This window comes from Drechmeria coniospora, chromosome 02 (genome assembly GCF_001625195.1).
Source record: "Drechmeria coniospora strain ARSEF 6962 chromosome 02, whole genome shotgun sequence".
NCBI classification, from domain to species: Eukaryota; Fungi; Ascomycota; class Sordariomycetes; order Hypocreales; family Ophiocordycipitaceae; genus Drechmeria; species Drechmeria coniospora.
This window is the reverse complement of record NC_054390.1, coordinates 5,807,215-5,828,699: the sequence shown is the minus strand read 5'-3', so window position 1 is coordinate 5,828,699 and position 21,485 is coordinate 5,807,215. Positions and strand designations below refer to the sequence as shown.

At 56.4% G+C, this 21,485-nt stretch overlaps 7 protein-coding genes across 7 annotated transcripts; 4 read left to right on the top strand and 3 right to left on the bottom strand.

The window, feature by feature from the left end:
• Positions 1 to 1,935: 1,935 nt before the first annotated feature.
• Positions 1,936 to 3,657, top strand: DCS_04691 (Protein kinase-like domain protein; the record flags this gene model as incomplete). Its single annotated transcript, XM_040801998.1, has 1 exon — positions 1,936 to 3,657. One exon carries the CDS (start codon positions 1,936 to 1,938, stop codon positions 3,655 to 3,657), a length of 1,722 nt encoding a protein of 573 aa, XP_040657031.1.
• A 1,458-nt stretch (positions 3,658 to 5,115) lies between these two features.
• DCS_04690 (uncharacterized protein) lies at positions 5,116 to 5,959 on the bottom strand (the record flags this gene model as incomplete). Its single annotated transcript, XM_040801997.1, has 5 exons — positions 5,116 to 5,216; positions 5,275 to 5,402; positions 5,464 to 5,520; positions 5,584 to 5,607; positions 5,709 to 5,959. The coding sequence occupies 5 exons, from the start codon at positions 5,957 to 5,959 to the stop codon at positions 5,116 to 5,118; spliced, it is 561 nt and encodes a 186-aa protein (XP_040657030.1).
• Positions 5,960 to 6,403: 444 nt separating this feature from the next.
• Positions 6,404 to 7,918, top strand: DCS_04689 (methyl-CpG-binding domain-containing protein 4; the record flags this gene model as incomplete). Its single annotated transcript, XM_040801996.1, has 1 exon — positions 6,404 to 7,918. One exon carries the CDS (start codon positions 6,404 to 6,406, stop codon positions 7,916 to 7,918), a length of 1,515 nt encoding a protein of 504 aa, XP_040657029.1.
• A 1,425-nt stretch (positions 7,919 to 9,343) lies between these two features.
• Positions 9,344 to 10,463, top strand: DCS_04688 (COPII-coated vesicle protein SurF4/Erv29; the record flags this gene model as incomplete). The annotated part of the gene is made up of 4 exons (XM_040801995.1): positions 9,344 to 9,504; positions 9,612 to 9,724; positions 9,780 to 10,273; positions 10,326 to 10,463. The coding sequence occupies 4 exons, from the start codon at positions 9,344 to 9,346 to the stop codon at positions 10,461 to 10,463; spliced, it is 906 nt and encodes a 301-aa protein (XP_040657028.1).
• A 1,761-nt stretch (positions 10,464 to 12,224) lies between these two features.
• On the bottom strand, positions 12,225 to 14,766 carry DCS_04687 (uncharacterized protein; the record flags this gene model as incomplete). Its single annotated transcript, XM_040801994.1, has 4 exons — positions 12,225 to 13,744; positions 13,820 to 14,119; positions 14,310 to 14,601; positions 14,698 to 14,766. The coding sequence occupies 4 exons, from the start codon at positions 14,764 to 14,766 to the stop codon at positions 12,225 to 12,227; spliced, it is 2,181 nt and encodes a 726-aa protein (XP_040657027.1).
• Positions 14,767 to 15,441: 675 nt separating this feature from the next.
• Positions 15,442 to 15,928, top strand: DCS_04686 (uncharacterized protein; the record flags this gene model as incomplete). The annotated part of the gene is made up of 2 exons (XM_040801993.1): positions 15,442 to 15,503; positions 15,625 to 15,928. The coding sequence occupies 2 exons, from the start codon at positions 15,442 to 15,444 to the stop codon at positions 15,926 to 15,928; spliced, it is 366 nt and encodes a 121-aa protein (XP_040657026.1).
• Positions 15,929 to 16,351: 423 nt separating this feature from the next.
• Positions 16,352 to 18,469, bottom strand: DCS_04685 (Phosphorus acquisition-controlling protein; the record flags this gene model as incomplete). The annotated part of the gene is made up of 2 exons (XM_040801992.1): positions 16,352 to 17,794; positions 17,885 to 18,469. The coding sequence occupies 2 exons, from the start codon at positions 18,467 to 18,469 to the stop codon at positions 16,352 to 16,354; spliced, it is 2,028 nt and encodes a 675-aa protein (XP_040657025.1).
• Between the last annotated feature and the right edge of the window lie 3,016 nt (positions 18,470 to 21,485).

Here is a 21,485-nt window from a genome sequence, read left to right as displayed (position 1 = left end):
AAACGTCGAACAGCCAAGGTTACTTCACAGCAGACTCTCGCTCCAGCAACCCAGTCGCCTCAGGCGCCTTCGACAACGATCACAGTCCTATCCGAGGCGGCAGCTACTTGTTCGGACCTATTCTCGCCGACCTCCAGTCGTTCTTGGGGGGGGGGCCATTGTGTCTGGTGCCGTCATGGCATGACCATGTTGCATCTTGAACTTCCGCCTTTATAGATGGCCGACAGTTGCGAGCCCGCCCTTGATTGTTTCCGCCGCTGCGCCTAGTCTTTAATTTGAACCCTTGGAAGCGATATTTTCTGGCAGTTGCAAGGCTGGTCATCGTCCATGACCCCTGCCCACGTCGAAATTTCTTCTGGCCACTTTCGAGGTTCCGTAGTCGATACTACCACTTAAGACACGCCCTTTGCGCAGAAAATCGACACGCACTAAAAGCTGGAAACCCTCCGTTGCAATATCACTTACGATTTGATAACAATTACTTTGCACACGCCTGGCACTACTGATACGGCGTTGCGGGCTTGTCTCCTGTTCCGGGACCGAGCAAATGCGTAACTTCAGGAACGTTTCGTCAGTCAGCGCTCGGAAGATGATTATACGCTTGGGACAATGTTCGGGTTCCTCTCCCAAAATACAGACTCCTCGTCGCCTTCACTCCGAGCATTTCGTCACCAGTTCACCAAATCGCGGTCTGGGATTCGGCGGGGAAATGTGAAGGAACAAGGCTTCAGCTTCTCTCCCAAGACGTTTACAGCCTTGCACTGCTCCAAATTGACGGGCAAGACATATTACTTCGCTGTCTTCGAAATATCATTTGTTGTTGAGTGTTTCCTTTCCGTTCAGCTCATTATACTTCGAACACTGCTGGTGCTCATCATACCAACGGTTTCTGGTACGGAGTACCATGTGGCCAGGTTCAGGGGAGCAAGCTCAACCAAAGGAACGCAGCTATTCTCATGGCTAGATGATTTTCGTCGTGCAGTCCAGCGCAGCTTTGCGGCATGTTCGAGAATAATGTTTGGCGCTGGAACTGGCAGGTTGCACGACATCAGGTGGGCAAATGGCGGGCTGCACGATGTGCTTTGCGCAATCTGAACAGGGCTCTATGACGTTGTCAGTCTTACTAGTCATTTCAAAAGCGAGAGCCCACGCACTTTTGAGCAGGACGCACAGCATGAAGATGGCCACGCCTCACTAGCGAATTGATGAGGAAAAAAACATACAACGTTCAGCGTGGTCCGTACAGCACGAGGACTTGGCGAGAAGCTACAAGCGAAAATCTCACGACCTGTTTCCCTCCAGGAGCCCTTGACTTCAGGCATCTTCGCTATATGCTAGTATAGCAGGATCATGGTGCACGGCAGATGCAACCGCTTAAGCCTGACGATTCAGGTGGCACCATGTCACTTCTGGCCGGAGACTCGAGAGTCGGTCAGTACATTTTAAGTGGCCAAGACATCTGGTTATAGACTGGATGTGCGATGCGATGTGATGCGATGCGACGACATCCAGGGTCGTTGCATCGCCCAATCAAGGAGTCCATCAATCATGTGATTAATCATTATCAACAAACGAATCGAACAAGTCAGGCAATGTCTCTCAGATTGCTTGCGAATCACATCCGGGCCAATGCCCAACGCGAGGCCCCCAATTCACTTTGCCTCGGTCTCGGCTCATGGAATCGCTCATCCTGCTCAGCACAACCAAAATCGAGCTCGACTCATTCGCCTGCCGCCTTTCATTCTCATCAAGGCATGTATCGCGCTTGCGCAGAGTATCGATACTCAATAAATATCGGAAATCCTTTTGGACACTTCCATCCTCCTCTCAAAAGCTCCGTCCGCCGGCAAGTGCTGACTTGCTGATATTCTCTGTGGTTTACCCCGATCCGGGCACAATATCCAATACATCGTTCGACCGTTGATCAACGACGCCATGGAATTGAACCAGCAGTCCATTCATGATGTCATTCATCCCACGGCGGCATTCTCTACCGTGTTGCCTCACAACAACGAGGGCAAACACTCTCCGCCGCCGTCGCCCATTCCGTGGAGTAATTCTTGGCTAAATCCAAAGAACCGCATCGACAGCCTTGATCCTCCTGCCAATCCTCTTTGGCGCATTGACGGCTGCACTGCTTTTGGTACTCAGATCTATGCACTTCCCCTCTTCCTCGATCCCATTCGGCCCTACCGAGTTGATGTGTTCATTCCAGAGCCCGCCACGCTCTCTGGAAACCTTCGCGAGGTTCTCGGACTTGATGCCGCCTTCTACACGCGGGAGTCGTCCCGAATTTCACATCTTGGCATCGTACCTCATGTTCTCCGCATTCTGCAGCACTGGACGTCGACTTTGGACGAGCCGTTGCAGTTATACGAGGGCCTTCCATTTGGATCCAGGATCGTCTTCCACAGCCTGTCGGAAAATATTGCCGACACTCGCATCACCATCGCTCCGACATACTACCTAGAACGTCAGATGCTGTCCTTGACGTCTTTGCAGACGTTTTGGAACGATGTGGTTGATTTTCCACCCGCCGTCGACATTGACGACCTGGAATATGTGGCACAACTGCATGATAGTGTTTGCTCCGTCAGGTTCCAAGGAAAGAGCTTCATATTCAAGGCCATCACCAGCTACACCAAATACCTCTATCACGAACTGAGGCAGCTGCTCATCATGCCGCATCATCCTAACATCATTTCGCCACCCGTTCACTTGGTCACCAAAAAATGCAGCTTCGGCAGCAAGGTTGCCGTCGTGGGCTTCACCTTGGAGAATCACACCCACGGCAGCCTGCGAGATCTCATCCCTTTCCTCCAACTACATGGGCAGGTGTCTCTGTTTGACAAAGTAAAATGGTCTGTCCAACTGGCTGCTGCGCTGGCACATCTTCGCCAAAGTTCACGAATATTTTATCCCGACCTGCGACTCGACAACATCGTGCTTTCCAGGTCATGGGATGCCATTATGATAGATTTCGAGCAGCGCGGTGTTTGGTGCGAGTTTGCCGCCCCCGAGGTCAACGCCATCGACTACGTGCGCCTTCTCGCCATGGATGACGAGATAAATCCGAAAATTCGGGCCATCTATGCCGATATCATGACGGAGATTCTCCCTGGCTGGCAGGAGATGACCGAGGGAGAAGATTACACATGGCCCACCGAAGGTTACAACATTCCATGGTTGTGCCTCACCGAAACTGAGCGAGAAGCTTGCGAGGTCTACATGCTTGGACGGGTACTCTGGTGTATATTTGAGGCAAAGAGCGCTCCTCAGAGAGCGTCGGTTTGGCTGTCGTACCGCTGGGAGCCACTCGTTGAGTTCCCTTCATATACGACGACACCCCAACCTATTAGGGAGCTCATTGACTGGTGCACCAGGGGCCGGCAACCTGGGCTGAGCAAATACATTGTCCGAGAGAACGACAAGCTCGTAATACGCAGTCTCGAGAATACGGGCAAGTCGACAGCGCATGAGGTGCTGGAGACGGCGCGTCACTGGTGGGCTCAAGAGATTCAGGCTTCAGAGTCTTGGATTAAGAAAAGGGCGGAGGGCATGTCAAAAGGCGACTGGAACGAGAATTACTACGAACGTCCTAGCCTTCTGGAGGTTCACCAGGCACTCATGGTGTTTCAGACCACCAACACGGATTGAGGAGGCATAACCAGGACCAACACCATAGGATACTCCCACGATGACAAAATTCAAATGCGCGTACTTGAAACCCATACAAATACGTGGCATAATTTACCATCCGATAAGGTTAAGAAAAGTATAATGACAGTTTTAGACTTGACAAAAGTGTCAAAATAAGCCGGTGCGTCTCCTGTACCCAGGTATCCATTCAGTCTGCTCAGTGTAGCACAGCTGAGCACGAGAACATGTGCAAGTAGACGGAGGACAAAGTGGAGAGGCTGCCAGCCTACTCAAAGGGATGTGATGTCACTTCAACGGCTATTACTTTGTACTTAGGTGAAGTCGTAGATGGGTTGGGGCAAAGCGAATCTCGCCGATTCGAAAGTATCACTTCCCGTTTTCCTCCACGTCTTTTTCTGTCGTCGGCTCCTCTTCCAAACTCCCAAAGTGTTAATCGCTCTCTTCTTGAGGGATATTATCACCGACGCACGATAGGCACCGCGTCCGGGAGCGGCAGGTAGGGGAGGCCAACAAGGGCACACGATGATATCAATGTCAACAAGGCAATACACCAACTTTAACGGCAAGAGGCTCTGTGATGCGTTCGGTCTGCACTATTTACCTCACGTTTGAGTCAATGCGTCATAGGCATACGAAATTAGCTTCCAGGACCCAAACTCAAACGCCCAATCGCCGCGGTGGCCGTGAGCGAATATCTACGCGTGCAGTAGCATGCTTCGGATACTGCCGCCAGCATATTATCTCCGACAGGGCCGACTCTTTACGGGAATCTTTCCGGATCCATCTTGCATCCCATCGCCCTCCATGTCCCCATTGTCACGCATGTCGGGCGGAAGGTCCCCGTCATTCGGTCCGTCATATCACACCGATCTCGCCGTCAAGGATTGGTGAGGAAAGCTGTGTTGTGATTGCAAAAGTACCACAGTCATAGGAAGAGCAACTCTCTGGAATCAGGACTATCTCATGCAATAGGCCAATATTCCTTCCGCCCAAACCAGCGCATGGCCACGCCTAGAAAAAAAAAGGTCAACTCATAGTGACTTGCTGTCTCGTCATTTATCGACAAGACATATCATCCCCAGCTCAGCTCCATCTATACCCTCCATCGCATTCCATAAGCGGTATCTTGGTCGAGGCCTTCCGCAGCTACATGGTCGCGCGCGCTAGAACCATCGAGACGAAGAACCAACCCCGAAGACGGCTGCTTCATAGGCAGAAAATGACAGATGTGGGCACTCAAAATAGAATTTAGGCGCATACTGGAAGGGCAGTTCGCATGCAATTGAGGAAGCGGACTGTGCGCCCGCTGACGTGTTCCTTCATCCTGCTGGCCGGCGCCGTGACCTGTCGAAAGATCGTCTTCGGGTGCGATGAAGCGGTCCTGGATGACTTCGAAAACCGGCCTGCGGGCGAACATGACGTATCTTGCAGGCTGTTCACAGGCCGGTCTGATTGTCAATCGATGCCGTGCTGCTTCTTGAGTTGAGCTAAAGACTCGCGACGAGCCTCAAGGTCCTCTTTTGACTTGGCCATCTTGTCAGGTTGATGATACAGAACTAAAAGGTCCGTCAGAACAGTCCGTATGGATGGAATTATCCCATCATGTCAACGTACCAACAAGGTAGCGGTTCTGGAAGTTGAAGCCGTTGAGCTTGTCGCATGCCTGCTTAGCATCCATCACGTCCTCGTACACCACAAAGGCCGTTCCCTTGGTCGAAGTAGAGATGCCCTGGCGAACTTGACTACGGCGAGGGTAAGTATTGATCGTTGATTGGAGAATGACGATGACAACACGAAGCGTACCGAATTGGGCCGAATTTTCCAAAGAGGTCAAACAACTCCTCTGGAGTGACGTTGTAGCTAGATCCATCGCCATTAGGCTCGACGTTGACTTGCGTTTTCAGACACTCGAGGCTGATTTACCTCAAGTTCTTGACGAACAGAGCTCTGCAGACTTCGTTAGCAGGGATGGTCAGGTAACGGAGATGACGGGAGACAGCTCGGGCATCGAGGACGAATTATTGCAACGCAGGCGGCTGTGGACATACCGGTTGACATCGGGGGCAAGTTTCCCGCCACGACTACTCATCTCTTGGATGATTTCAGTGACGATTATCAGGATCGGTTGGTGGGAGGCGGTGACGACGTCGTGGTCGAGGACGGACAGGTTTGAACGGAACGGAGACGCCTGTGGAATGGATTGGATTTGGGGAGATAGACCGGTGCTACACGTGACCACAGTTGGTTGCGCACTGGCAGCAGTTAGTACAGCTGGTTGGTCCGTTGGGCGGCGGCTCATAAGAAGTGGGGGGCGAGATAGCTGCAAGGTCGAAAATATTACGTAACCCAACCTACGCAATACCATGGTGCGTACTCCGTAGTATTACTTGCACCAAATTGGCCTGTTCATGGCGGCAAACTCCATGGTCATTTCAGCACGGTCGTGGGAGGTCGTGGGCATGAATCGCCAAAGTTCGATCGCACATACTTACGCAGCCTACTGTGTTGTTTGGATCCTACCGCAAGGCTGTTTCGTCACGCTTTGGTATCTGGTGATGGTTTAGCCACCTCCACAAGCACGCGACGCCGTGTGTTGCTGGGTAATCCGTGATATCCCCGTATCTCGCGCATCACGGCACGGGTTCAGTCTCCACTGCCGACGGCAACGCCCTCACGTCACGATGCACGACAGCCTCTCAGCCTTGGAAGAGTCCCATCCTATGCATACGGAGCCTCCGCCGCAATGACCACCTCATATGGTGAGGCTATCCTTTCCGTGTTTGAGGTGTGGGAGGAAAGCAGAGCTTTTCTGGCCGACTTGATCGAGTCCAGGATAGCAGATGACGACGAAATTCAAGCGCTCCTTGACAAGAGCTTGCTCGCAGGGGCTGAGGATTGGCATTTTATGATTCATTGTGCGTCGTCGATGCAATTCGTACACGGCCATGATCCGTGCAGCCACGATGGCACCGACGTGGCCGCCTATCTCTGGAACATCTTCTTGGCCGTCGATCGCAACGGTCCCGCAAAATCAGCACCTTGGGAGGAAACAGACAGACTCATCGCACGAGCCAAAGCATTGGAGAGCGAAGCAGCGTTCTTTCGGCCGTACCCTTCCGCGTCCGGGTGCCTGGAGGTTAATACTTCACCTGGTTCATCCAAACCGCGTTCGGCGGGCACGGTATCGCATTACTGGTCGGACCGATATGAAGATCACTCAGATCCCGAGACGGCAGTGCGTTGCTTGCTCTCTTCCCAAGCTTGCCACCTGCCCCCGCGGGACGCCTCTTATTCAGAACTTTCGAATCGGCAGCTGCCTCAGGCTCCAAACCACACAAGCGAACGCTCGTATCACGGCTCACTTGGACCCGTCCCTGCAGTTCGGCTAAAGAATTTGGTCGTTTCTCCTTACTTCTCGACGGCAACGTCGACGAAGAAGACTGACACCTCTACGCGGCCCCCGCCTGGTACGGTATCCTCACTTCAATTTCCCCCACTGACTGCCTCCCATTTTGGCCTGCTCCAGGAACAAGTTGCACATGAACCCTTCTGGCTGCTCATTGCCGTCACCTTTCTCATCAAGACCAAAGGCAAGCATGCCATACCGATCTTCCACCAGGTCAGGAAGCGATTTCCCACTCCCCACCAACTGGCCGATCCAGGCAACGCCGAGGAGCTCTCGAACATGATTCACCATTTGGGGCTCTCCGTTATTCGTGTCAAATATCTGCAAAAGTACGCCAAAGCCTTTGTGGAAAACCCACCGCGGGTCGGTGTTCGATACAAAGTCAGAAATTACGACAGGCGGGATATATCTCTACTGCCCGACACCGTCGACGGCTCTTCGGACGTAGTCAACACCGATAGCCTTGCTACATTCAGTCAGTGCGACGGAGACGCTGAAGCGTGGGAAATCGGCCACATGACACAAGGAAAGTATACCATCGACAGCTGGCGGATATTTTGCCGTGATGAGTTCCTCGGGCGAGCCAGCGATTGGAATGGCAAAGGCAGAGAAGCCGAGTTTCAACCAGAATGGATGAGAGTTATGCCGCTGGACAAAGAGCTTCGTGCGTATCTGCGATGGATGTGGATGCGGGAAGGCTGGGAGTGGGATCCGATGACAGGAGAAAGAAAGGTGCTACGAGAAGCGACGAGGAGAGCTGCGGATGAGGGCCGAGTTGTGTACGACGATACTGGAGGGCTACGGATAGTAGGTACGTCGAGTGACGTAGAGAAACCCGCCAATGAGGGGTGATGAGAATGCTGTGGGCATGTAGGATTTGTGTCAAGAGAGTGTTGTATACTCGGATATGGACGAGCGAGCATGCGGTCTCTTGGGTGGGTATGTGGCACACATTTTGCAATTTGTTGCAGAAGTCGAGATTCGGCGTGTTCGCAATTGTCAGCCCTCGGCCGACGCAACATGCCAAGGGGTTTTGAGAATTGGCATCGGTCCAGAATGCCCTTCTTGCTTCCACGATAATAAGCCTATCCAACATGCTCGGTACCAGCTGCCGTTGTACCCTCCTCGTTGAAGGAATGCGCATGGTCATTTTTGACTGCAGAGTCCAGCCCGCAGTAATTCGAGCGTGTGGTTTGCTGACCTTGCATGCATCTCAGTTGTATCGCCAAATATTGCGAGGAGTGCACGTATTCTATTCGAATAATATTCATCATGGAGTCTGCTGCAGATGAATTGCTCGGCTACATGTGCGAGAAACCTGGCTCAAGCTGGATTCGCCCATGGCAGCCTGTTCTGATGGCGCGTGATGACTTTGGCCAATATGTTACGATCAAGTCCGCTGGCGGGTCACTGCCACAATGATGATTCATTCTCTCGCCGCAAGAATTTGTCTCCTTGACAGAGCTCGTTCCCACAGAGAATGTCGGTGCGCTTGGTTTGCCATGGCCGAGAATGGAGCTTGGTATGGAGAAAGCGGTTCTTGGGTTCGATCGCACGTGCAGCGTGATGATCTGAAAAGGCAGACGGTGATTCATACACTAAGTACAGTACTCCGTACATGTACTAAAGTATACAAGTACAAGTAAGTACTTACAGTAAGTACTTAAGTAAGTGCGGATACGGAGTACGGAGTATTAAGTACTTACAGTAATTAAATATTGTTCCCGCTCACAAGCACGGGTACGAGCCCCTTAGGTGAAGGGTCACAAGAAAGGTGGGTACTGGCGTGAATGTCACGGGACTAGTAAAGGACACAGTTACAGAATACCTGCCTACCGACCTAGCTACTTGTACCTAACCTACCTACCTACCTAAGCTGCTGCCAGCCACCGCTCACCATCGGTAACTAAAGTACCGTAAATCCGCAAGTGATCCTTGGGCCCATCCAGCCAGGTCGAATTTTCTCGAATTTCCAAACACCTCCCTCCCTGGTGTCGTCCACTCGTACCTGCTCCTCTTCATCTCTTCCGCTCGGCATTATTACACTACGTTGCCTGTCGACAACACCCGCCCCAGGACGAAATCCTTATCCACTCGTTGCAGCCTCGGGCCAGTTCCTCCTCGCAGCCCCTGCAGCGGTTCCCTCCCTGCCCCGTCATTGTGTAGTCAGCGACCCCAACGTCGTCCCTACAAGAACCTTCATTCTTCCACGGCCAGCAGGCACAATAGCGTCCACGGCAGCGCCGCGAAGCAAGCAAAAGAATACAGTCGGACAGCATGTCGCATCGTGGTCCATCCGGGTACGGCCTAAGCGGTGGCGGTCCTGCTCCGTATGGCCCTGTGCCGTCGGAACAGTCTGGCAGCATGCTCGATCAGGTTCGGGCCTACACGAGCAAGTTTGAGGATAAACTGGACAGCCTCAGCGAGCCCATCAAACCGTGAGTGCCACCAAGTCTTGGTCTCGCTCATCGGTGCCACCCTACATGCCCATTGCCCCCCCCTCACCCTAACTCGAATTCGCTGACTCCTGGCTCCTCCTCCCCAGCCATCTCCCCGCCATTGGCCGATTCTTGATTGTCGTTACCTTCCTGGAAGACGCTCTTCGCATCATGACGCAATGGAGCGACCAGCTCGTATATCTCCGTGACTACCGACACAGTAAGGCCTCACGCGTGTGGGTGGATCGGCCTCTCTGCTAACATGTATCCGTCAGTTCCCGGCGGCATCACGCACCTGTTTCTGATGGTCAACGTCATTGCCATGATCTCTTGCTCCGTCCTCGTCATCATCAGAAAGCATTCGGACCATGCCGTCGCCGGCCTCATGGGTGTCGTCGTCACCCAAGCCCTTGGCTATGGTCTCATCTTTGACCTAAATTTCTTCCTTCGAAATCTGTCCGTCATCGGTGGCCTGCTCATGGTCCTGTCCGACTCGTGGGTTCGCAAATCGAAGGCGTTTGCGGGACTGCCCCAGATCGACGAAAAGGACCGAAAGATGTATTTCCAGCTGGCCGGCCGTGTTCTCCTCATCTTCCTCTTTATTGGATTCGTCTTCAGCGGCCGGTGGTCCATCTGGCGCGTCATCGTCTCTCTCTTGGGTGCTGGTGCCTGCGTCATGGTCGTCGTAGGTTTCAAGGCCAAGTTTAGCGCCACTCTTCTGGTTGTCATTCTCAGCATTTTCAACATCCTGGTCAACAACTTCTGGACCGTAAGTATCGACGGCACCCTTCACCTGCGCGACTGTGCTAACCGCCGTCCAGCTGCACGAGCATCATCCCCATAAGGACTTTGCCAAGTACGATTTCTTCCAGATTCTCTCCATTGTCGGTGGACTCTTGCTCCTCGTCAACAGCGGCCCAGGCCAGTTCAGCATCGACGAGAAGAAGAAGGTCTACTAGGACTCACGAGAGACCCCGGCCTGGCTTCCAGGTGTGAGATGTACGCCGATGATACAGAATTCGAACTCGGCCTCTTGACATGGCAGCGATTGTATCAGGCATCAGTATGGAAGACTTCTCACAGAACATGATGACCAAGACACCCTCGACGAATTGTCAATATTTGGCGCATATATAGAAAATCTGTTTGAATGGCGAGGGTGGGGAGAAGGCCAAGGGAGAATGACTAGTTCCCTTTCAGGTTAACCGAGGCCCGTATCGGAACTTTGGTGCCGAGTGATGTTGTGCAAGTGGAAATGAGCTGTGGACATGATAGTCTTGGCAGAGAAGCGCAATCTCTCCACGGAGTACGGCACTGCAGTATAGGCAATGACGGTACGGAGTACGGAGTAAGTAAGTGCTTGCACCTACTTGTACAGTACAGTACACCTACATTTACAGAGTTCTGTAAGTACATGTAAGCACTCGTACATGACTTGACCCTTCCAGATAACCCACCGTAAGAGAAAAAATTGTAACAAGCTTGTTGACGGCAACTTGGCATTGAAAGAGTAAGTACAGTAATAATAGTGGATGTCAAGGTCAGAAATGCTCAGTCAATCATCCGAACACGCGTGAGGTTCGGTCTGCAGGTTTCCATCACGTAATGATCAAATGCATCGCGAAGGGGCATATCTTGCAGTGCGACGTTGATGGTTACGAATTTGCACAAGCAACTAATGCAAACACTGCCAACTCGGCATGTACAACCGACAAGCAAGTAATACAGCACAGGTGACAGTTTCATTAGCCAGGTTTCTGGATCATGCATTGGAGTTTTCAACAAGGCGTTTGGATGAAGACATACATACCCGAGGGGAACAAAGAACTCGATTTCTTGTTGGGGCTCCTTTCCAGTTTTTTCAGTCAAAACTCGTGACCATCCAGTAGCAGGAACTGCTTACGACAGCGGCGACTCGACGCCCAGGGCAAATCCAACTTCCTCTCTGAACCAAATGGAGAGAGCATACGGACATGAATCTGCGTTATGCAATGTTCATACCGCAAGGATGGCGACTATGATGCTCGAGAATACGACAGCACCCGATGAAGCACGGGGACTACGGTGCGATTCTGCACTGGAGATGTGTCATACTCCGTCGAGCCGACAGGGCACGACAAAGATGAAGCAGCTCGAGAACAACTGGCTCTGAGATGAACGTTGAAATGCAACACGTGCATTCTTTCTGCAAGAACACATGTACATGCCTACACACCTTCGCTTGCCCTCCGTCGCCCCAAGCAACCCTTAGTATCCCTTACACCCAGGCCCACGCATTACCCAATGCCGGCTTCGAAAAGAAAAATGGTGAACAAAGTAGGTGGAAAGAATAAAAGCAGCAATGCACAATACACCATATCCGATCCTTGGTTTCTGCCGCGCTCAAAACCCAGCCTGTCACGCCTCCATCCGTGCCGTCGCAACAAGGTTAGTTGAGAAAAAGGACAAGAGTCATGAGCACACACACGCTCATCAAGACAGCCCACAGCAAACCGCTAGCGTCGCGAACCTGGATTGAACGCCCCTCCCAGTTATATATGCCAAAGTCGTACGTGAATCGTCAGTGTCGTCACAACGTGCCCACGCACGCCGTCGCCGCGGGATCACCTGCTGCCGAGGTAGCTAGGTCGAAGTAAGTGGAGGAGGAGATTGCGGAGAATGCGGTGATCCCGGTGTCGGTAGCCTGGCCGTCATCGATAGTTTCGGAGAGGGCTGGTGCCCTACGATCCAGACACCTTCCGCGCTGTCGAAGCTGCCGTGGCCGACACTGCCAAGCTGGCACTCCCGACACGGCCACTGGTCTTCCGGACGCCGGCCGAGTCTTTCGTCCTCAGGGGTGACTCGGGCCCCGTTCGCTTGCCGGTGCGCACCTTTGTCAGAACGCCTGGTGTGCTCGCGATGCGTTCCGATTGCTTTGTTTTGATGGAGCCGATGTTTTCGGCGTCTCGCGAGGAGTCGTTGTCAATTATGTACGAGGTTGACGTCGTCTGGCTGACGGAGCGCATCTTGCCACTCCGTCCGGGCGATTGGGATGGCCTCCGATGGCTCCGCATACGGAGGTGGATCTCCTCATCCGACTCGGGCCCCTGCGTGTGCCGCTGCATGGTGACGATCTCGGTTTCGGTCTGGACGCCCGTCTCCTCCTCGACCGTGGTCTGGTGAGAGACGGATCGGTGGTATGGGTGGTGGCGATCCGGCCGGGTCGTCTTCCGCGGCTGGCCAGGTGTCGGGGCGGGAAGATAGTCGTCGTGATTGCCAACATTGCTGCGCTCGTGGTCCACCTCGCTCAGAGGCGTGCGGTTCGAGGGGCTGCGGTTGGGGGGCGTCGACGTTTGGCCGTTGCGAAGCGTCGTCTTCTGCATGGCGCGGATGGGCGTGCTGGGCAGCTGACTGGTGGCCGCCAGCTCGCGGCGCAGCCGGCGCTCGACGCGCTCCTCGATCCACCACTCCCGGAAGGTGCCCTGATTCAGACGCAACCAGTGCTGCTGGGGGCCGACCACCATGCCCGGGCGCATGAAGCGCATGAAGGAGATGACCTCGTCGGCGGCGAAGCCGTGGCGGTAGATGAGGTAGGCGCCGATGAGGCAGCCCGTCCGGCCGAGACCAGCCTTGCAGTGGACGGCGATGCCCTTTTTCTTCACCGTGATGGTTTCGTGCGCGAGGCGGATGAACTTGCGAACCGTGGTCAAGGGAGGGCAGGTGCCGTCATCGAAGATCATGTCAAGATGCTGGATGCCGAGGGCCTCAAAGTAGGAAGCCGAGTAGAGCTGCGAGTTGAGGCGGACGACGAGCCCGATGTCCTTGTCGACAAAGTGGCGCAAGACATTCTTGAAGGGCTGCGGGAGCGTAGGGTGGTCATCGACGGCGTTCAGGTCCCGAGGGAGCATCGCATACTGGTCCGATCCCTCGGCGATCTTCGTCACGGGGCTGTGCTGGGGCGAGGCGAAGGCGAGGAAGTGAGGCGTGATCCAGTTGAAGTCGCCGTGCTCGACGCGCTCGTATCGCTCGTACATTTCGAGGTCAAAGTTGTCGAGGTCGCAGCACTTTTCCTCCTTGGCCTTCCAGACGCCGTACACGACGTCCTGGACGGTGATGCCATAGTCGGCCTGGCTGTAGCCGGCGTCCCGGAAGGGCATCAGGGGGGGGTCGACCTGGGCGATGGGCGCCAGGGCGAGGTGCGGCGGCCAGTTCTGGATGAGGACCATGTAGCAGGCCAGCATGCAGGCAGCATTCGCGCGACCTAGATCGAGGGCAGTCGAGCGTCAGCAAGGGATCCGTTCTCTTTCGCTAGCCGGCGCGCGACTCGGCGACTCACTCCTCGGGTCGGCGGCGCTCCAGAAGACGACGGGCCGATCCTTGTTCTCCTTTGCGCTCAGGATGTCATGGAAGCGGATGGCGAAGCGGTAGAGGTGACCGATGTGGAGCGGACCAAAGTCATGGTGAAAGGCGTTGTACAGGAGGGTGTCGTCGACGGTGAAGTAGCAGGGCGGCACGCGGCTCTTGGTCGCATCCGCCGCCCGCTGCGACCGCTTCCTCGGCGAGATGGGAGACTCCGCGGTGGGGAAGAGCGTTTCGGACGTCGGAGGGTGGACGTAGGCGGCGAGATAGAGCCGGTCTGCGACGGGTAGCTGTCAGCATCGGGCCCGGGTCGGTCACGCGGCCGGCGACGGTGGGCGCCAACGGGTCGAGAAGTCGAACGGGTAGGTTCTCGAGCCTGACCGGCGATGCCACCGGAGTTCCAGCTGATGCTGGGGGGAGATTGCAGGAGGTGTCGATGGGGAAGAGGCGGCCTACCTGGGATGTACTCGATGACCCGGCCCATGTTCTGCGAGTGCCGCGAGGCAGGAGCCATTGTCCGAGTTCTCGACGGCTTCGCAGCGCAGAAACAGACTCGGCGCTAGCTGTGGACTTGCCTCGGTCGGCCTCCGGGACGCAGGGTCGCAGAGACGCAGACGCAGGGAGGGCGAGGGCGAGGGCGAGAGCGAGAGGGTCGGACAAAGCAAAGCTGAGTCGGACGAGCAGCGGCCAGGTGGCAGAGGAAACCAAGGGAGCAGAGCGGCGGCGGAAGGTGATGACGAGTGGACCGTCGGACAGGCGCTGCGTCGGTCGTCAGCATGTTTTTGTACGGAGATGGAGATTTGGGGGGAGCCAAGCTGTGTTATTTTCCTGCCAAGCTGTCGCACCCCGGCTCACAACAGCGCAGCCGGTCGACCAGTGAGGTGAGTGAGAGAGCGGTGCAGCACTAGTGCACTGTGCAAGCATGCTTGTGCTCTGGTGGGTCTCTGACGTTGCCGGAGCAACCCGTCCGCCCCATCCGCCGCCCCCTCCCCTCCCCACACAACCTGCATCGAGGCGGCAACCGGCCAAGGGACAGCAAGGCTGGCAATCCACAGCCTCGTTGGCCGCCCGTCGGCAACGGCCACCGCCACCCACGCACGCTGCTGTAGCACCTGTGGCTTGCGCGCCCGCCGAGCCAACGCCACCCGGCACCTTACCACATGCTAGTGCGGGCCTACCCTACGGTACTTGTACTTGGATTTACAGCACGAGGACCAGGCACGACATGTACGGAGTACATTCACATAACATGTGTACAGTACTGTACGGAGTAATAATGTGTACTGTACGGATCAATGCTGTGTACTTACTGTACGGAGTAATGCTGTGTACTGTACGGAGTAATAATGTGTACTGTACTGTACGGAGTAATGCTGTGTAATGTACTCCGTACTTGCTCCGTACTCCGCTGTACAGTGTAAAGTACTTGTACTGTACTTAGATGCAGTAACTAGCCTCGTCTCTCCCCTCCGTCCCGCACACATACTTACTCCTGCGAGCACACCGCCGCATTACGACAGGCCCGATTTCATCAGCATTCCTCCCGCCGAGTCGCGCCCCGATTGTTCGTCGCCTCCCAGCGATGCCTCGGCGACCGACATGATGCCCACCGCAACCTCCATCCTCGACGACGCCGCCGTCGGCCAGTTCCCCTGCTCCCTGTAGGTTGCATTCCTCTGCTCCCACCACCTCCCTCTCCTCCGCCCTCACGTCGCCCGGCAGCGTCTCGCCTCGGCCGTGGCCAACACCGCCAACGGCTTTTTTTTTCTAATCAAGCCATAGAACGCTGCGAGTCCCCCTGCCCACGGCGAGGCTCGCCTCCACGGCCCTCGATGCGCTCCGAGTCGACGCCGAACTCTCTCCCCTCGTTCGACGCCAACTCTCGGTCGGCAGCGACGCCGATTCCGCCTCGGTCGCGGCCCCCGAGCCTCGGGTCCTGCACGTAGCGTACCAGGCCACCACCAACCGCATGCTGCGGGTGGCTGTCAACTCGTTCATGGATAGTCTTCAGCTCGTCCTCGACGTCATGGAGCACCTCGATGTCGACGTGCTGCCTCACGAGGCAGGCCAACAGCCGCCAAGTTAGAATACAACCATGCGTAACAGGCGCTCGCGTTCTTAAACGTGTTGATATTGATTGTGCAGGCGTTCCCACGCGAGCAGTTTTACGTCTATTCTCCCGTCAAAAAAACGCCCGTCGCTGCCCGCTTCCTGTTTCACCAAAAAACCTGTCTTACTTTGCCCCCCCCCCGTCCGTGGCCAAGGCATTGTCCAGGGGTGCTGGGACGTGGGCTGCAGCAGGGACAAAGCCCGCCGCCCGCCTTCATTATGCCCCGCCACGTGCACGGCCAGATGTCAAACCTCTTCCTCCGACAAACTCCAACCTTCTCCCGCACGTGTCGACGGCCCATTCGAACCGGCCATGTCCGTCCCAGGACGAGGATGGCCATCTCATGCCCTCGGCAACCCATGCGTGCATGTCGTCGAGTTCGTCGTGCATCGGTCCTGCTCACGGATGGGCCGGTGAATCTTTCCGCTTGTCCAGTTGACACTTCAGCTCCTCGACTTCCTGTTTCAGCTTGACATTTTCTTGTTGCAGATTCTGCATGTGCACGATGGCGTTCTCCACCACGCTGGCTTTGCTGTTCGGCGCGTTGCCTTTTCCGTCCTTGCTCTCCGCCTCCTCGGCTTCGACATTTTGGCCGTCGGGTAAAAGGGCGGCCATGGTCTGCAGCGCCGCGTTGATGCGGTTGCGTCGTCCTTGCTCGGCAATCTTGTGCGATGTTCGTTTGGACGTGAGGTTCGTCGACAGCTCGGTGGGGTACGAGACGCCGGGGACGGTGTTCCCCTCCAATATGTTCTGGTAGTTGGACTTGGACATGAGCATCCGCGACGCCGTGTCCTCGGCCGATATGCCGCCGGTGCCGGGCAGCAGGGGCTTGATGTGGGGGGATATCCTGGGAAGAAGCGCGGGCGATGCGTGCACGGAACTGGTGGAACGCTTCCTGCTGTTCCTCGACGACAGCTGCGGCGTCCTCCTCGCGCTCGGCCCCGAGGAGCCGGGGGGCAGCGGGGGGCTCCGGTTGGCCGTCGCCGCCTCCGACGTCCGGATGCCGGGCGAAGGCAGCGGCTGCAGGGCCGAGCCCTTGCTTGCCCTTGATTCGAGACGGGGCGACGAGGCCGCGAGCGCGGCGCCGACAGGAACCAGCGGCCGTATCCTCGAGACGGACTCGGGAAGCTCGAGGCATTCAATCGTCTCCGAGCCCGTCACGTCCTCGTCATGGCTGCTGGGCGCCAGCGTCGCCGCTTTCGAGGCCGGGAGCCTCATGAGCGAGGCGGGCGTCGCGGGATGGGCATGCCGCGGCCCCTCGACCAGAAAGCTCGCCTCGGCCCGGCGCTTCTCCGGCTGTCCATTCTGCGGGTGGATGTAGGGTGATTTGCTGCTCGACCGACGGTTCGGCACCGGCGGTGGAGGCATGTCGGTCAGGTTCTCGGGCGACACCGAGGCGTCCTCGGACCCGTCCGTCGACGTCGCCGGCATCGGCAGCAGGCCCTGGTCGCCGGGGCGCATGTTTCGCTCCTCCACCTCGCTCAGCACCTGCGACATGATGGCGGGGCTGGGTCCCGTCTTTCGCCGTTGCGGCTTCGTTATCGGCGAGTACTTGACGCCGCTCACCTTGCCCCTCGCCTTGGCCGCGTTGTTCTTCCTCGCCTTCTTGGACAGGTCCTGGGCGGCGGCGGGCGCGACGGCGGCTGCCTCGAGGTCCATCTCGACGGGCGAGCTGTTGGAGTGGGTGCCGAGGTCGTAGGCCGACGGCCCGTCGTTTTGCGCGTGGAGGGCAGGTGAGGTGAGGGGGCTGAAGTAGGAGCCGGGCATGGCGAAAGCCTGCTCCATGTTGAAGTGAGGATCGAGGGGCGTCACGGCGGGGGACACGAGGGGAGTGAAGGCCATCTGCGAAGGCGGTGTCAGCTACGGATTCCCCGTCGGCTCGTCTCCTCGGCCGAGGACGAAGGCGCGGTGCCGCCGCATCGGTCGACTCACATCTTGCTGCTCGGCCATCCGCTGGTGATGGGCTCGGTCGTAGGAGCCTCGCTGGCGCGCCTGGTCGGGCTGGGAGAAGAACTGGCCGCTCGACGGAGCCATGTCGAGGCTCTGGGGCGTCGGGGGTATGGATTGGCCGTGGTTGGAGAAGAAGGTGGCTCGCTGCTCCTGAAGCTGCCGTTGCCGCTGCTGGATCCTCTGCTGCTGGAGGTAGTGAATCTGGGCGTCGATGGTGGATAGGGGATCGGCGGGCGCCGACGTGGCCATCATCTGCGCCGGCGACGTCATGGCCGGTGCGTAGTCGGCGAGGAGGTTGTCGGCTCGGGACAGGATGCCCGCCGGGTTGGAGTTGCCCATGATGACGTCGGCCTGCTGGCGCAGCTGCTGCATGACGAGCTGCGCGGCCCCGTCCTGGAAGCCGTGGAACTCAAAGGGCATGCCGTCGGCCACGCTTCCCATGCCGCCGACGTCGGGGACGTTGCCGACGTTGCCGATGCCGCCGAGGTCGAGGAAAGGGTTGAAGTCGTCTTCCCTGGCCGAGGCCATGGGTTGGTCCTCGGCGCCCCATGTCGCGGAAGACATCATGGCGGTCGCAGCGGTCGAGAGGGACCGGTATCGGCGTCGGCCGGCTCTCTGGGTTTTCCGAACGAGCGGCGGAGTATCGAACGTCGTCGTCGGCTTCGTCGTTGTCGTCGTCGTCCTTGTCGTCGTCGTTGTCGTCGAGGTCGCCGCCCAAATTCCGGCCTGTCGAATCCCGATGACGCCGCGCTATTGCCCTGCACTGGCTCGCACGGAACACGGCGGCGGAAATGGAAAATTCCAAGGATCGGGTGCGGGTGCGCCTGGATGCTTCGCCGCGGCCGATGCGAAAACGGCGCTCGCAGATGTCGTTGGTGCCGTGACGGTCTCGCGGGAGGGGTTTGCCCCAGCAGGCCACAACGTGCCCGGTCGGCGCAGTAAAGTCGATGCGAGGGGCGCAAGACGAAAACGCGGGGTGCGAATGGGTGCCGGGTCGGATGATGGCCGTCGGCTCGCGGGAGGGGTGAGGGAGCAAGTGTTGATGCTGTCGGGAGAAGAAGCCAGAGCGAGTTGTTTCCGTCTCACGTCGGCGAGCGGCCAAAGAAGATGGGATGGACGAGGGCTGGCTCGCTTTCTGTTGTGGTGCTAAAGGACGGATTGATGGGCAGGGAAGGGCGCCGCCGCCGCATGGTCCACGGTGCTAGCAGATAGCATGAATGCTCGTAGCGGAATGATGGCCCTTTCGCGTTGGTCGGATTGATCCAACAATTCCACTCTCCTCCAGCGTCCATGGGCGGGGCCACGACGCTAGATGCAATTGAATTTTAGCGACCAGTCCTCGATATCCATCCCCGCCATCCGCGCACTGTTAAACATTAATACTGCTTAATAGGCATTACAGTACTGTACTGTACCTAGTACTTACTTGCACCCCTTGTAGGTGGTAGGCACTCGGAACAGCACGGAGTACAGGTACGGAGTACTTCTCACATGCAAGTGCTGCAAGTGGCGGTACGGCGCGATACTTGCTGCAACTTCGTACTGGACAGAGTACAGTACGAAGTATTACTGCCGGCGCGTGCGGAGTATTACTTGCTTGTACATGCAAAACCAGAGTAGCCGACACCGTACTCCGTACTGTGTCTCGTGAGTACCTAGTAGTTGGGGAGCATTGGCAGGTACAGCTAGGTACCTACCGATTACGTGCATGTACACGACGTGGCTCCTGGTACAAGTAAGCGTGGGTGGGTTGGCCAACGACTAGCGGCACCTAGTGCTTAAGGTACATCTGCTGCACCCCGTTCGATGCATTGAAGCAGAGTGACGGCAGACCTACGTCCTTGGACGTAATACCTGTTCATGTATATGAGCAAGTAGCGTGCGCATGCACATGGCATGTACGCTTGCTTGTACTGTTGTAGAGCTAGTTTGTGCCGGCTCCTGAGGACTGCCAAGCTCAGCACGTGCGCTCTTATAGCACCAACGTACGGAGTACAAACGACTAAACAAATATTACTTGCCTGCTTTGGTACCTGAGTGCTGCGCTTGCACTGTACTTAGTTGTAGGTGTACGGTTATTTTGGAGTACCGTATAGTTGCATTCACCTGTATCCACACGTACCTGTACTTAAGTACACTCCCAATAAGTACAAGTACGGAGTACTCCGTACTACAGCCCTTGGGGTAATCTTCTACCTACAGTACTGTACTTGATACTCCGCAAGTACGGAGTACTGTACTTACTAAGGTGTATTCAGATTTATTAGTCTATATGCAGCTACTAAGGTATTACGCCTTGACAACCTTCGTACGAGCTTGCACGCCTGTCAGGGCAATTCCATCGCTGCACAAAGTACTCGTACTAATAGTGCCCATAAGTACAGTAATTACATGACGTTCCAGTCCTGCAATTACTCTCACTGTCCTGTAGGGTCAGGCGAAAAATGGCATCTCATACTACTCGGCTGCATTTGTTTCGGTGGCTGCATTTGTTTCCCTTGCTGCGAGCAATCCTCGTCCTACATGTAGTCGTATGCTGTATGTTCACTGCAAGTACAGTACTGTACAGTAGGTGTATTCGCCAAGCGGACATGCAACCGTTCATGGACCCAGCCCCCGATGTGGGACGCGCATGCATCAAGCGCCAAGTTGACCCCCCAAGCGGCCGCTCTTTCATCTGGCTCGCATCGGACGGAGCCAGCTTCCAACCTCGGGTAAAGCAACGCAGCCATCCCGGCTCCTCGACGACTTCCTGTCGGCGCCAAGGAGCCACCGCTCACGACGGGGGACGCTCGCCTCCACCGGTCAACTGCCAGCAGTCGTCGCTCGTGCGAGCGGACGGATGGATGGATGCGACCGCCGACGTTGCCCCGGGATTCGGCCGCCGAGGGCGCTGCTACGGTGAACTGGACCATTTGTGGGAAATGCAAAACGTCCCGGACCATATGTTGGACCTTGGCGCCGGCCGCTCATCGAACCGGCTCGGCAACGTGAGCATTTCAAGCATGACAAGGTTGGAGCGTGCCAACCAGAAGTGGTCAGCATGCGAGCACCTGCAAGCGGCATGACTGCGCTCTCCGCGAGGCCCGCTCCTCGTCCTGCCCGCCCACGGCAGTCGTCCCCTGAAAATGCCTGGCGACGACGAGCACGAGCACGAGCACGAGCGCGTCGGTGCTTGCATGTAGGTGCGTTTACCGGTGGCGTCAAGGATGCTTGCGAATAAAGATGGCATGACCAAGCCGAGTCAACGGAGCCGGCAAAACAAACGGACAGCAGGCCAGGCGGCGTCCGGACCAGCAGCGAAAGGCATTCTTCCACCGTGCTGTTCTTCGACCGCACCTCCTGGACTCTGTGAGCATCACGGGGTACACGTTGGAGCATTCGGGGCTGTGCGAAGACACTTAGCATGCCATGTGCAAACGACCAGAGGATGGGTGCAGTGCTCCTCTGTGCACGCACTGTACTACGGCGTACGGGGCGAGGAATACATGTACTGTACTTGGACGGTGAGAGCATTTTACGTGCGAGTACAAGTAATACAAGTACGGAGCACACTTGGGTGTACTTACTGTACTGCAGTATA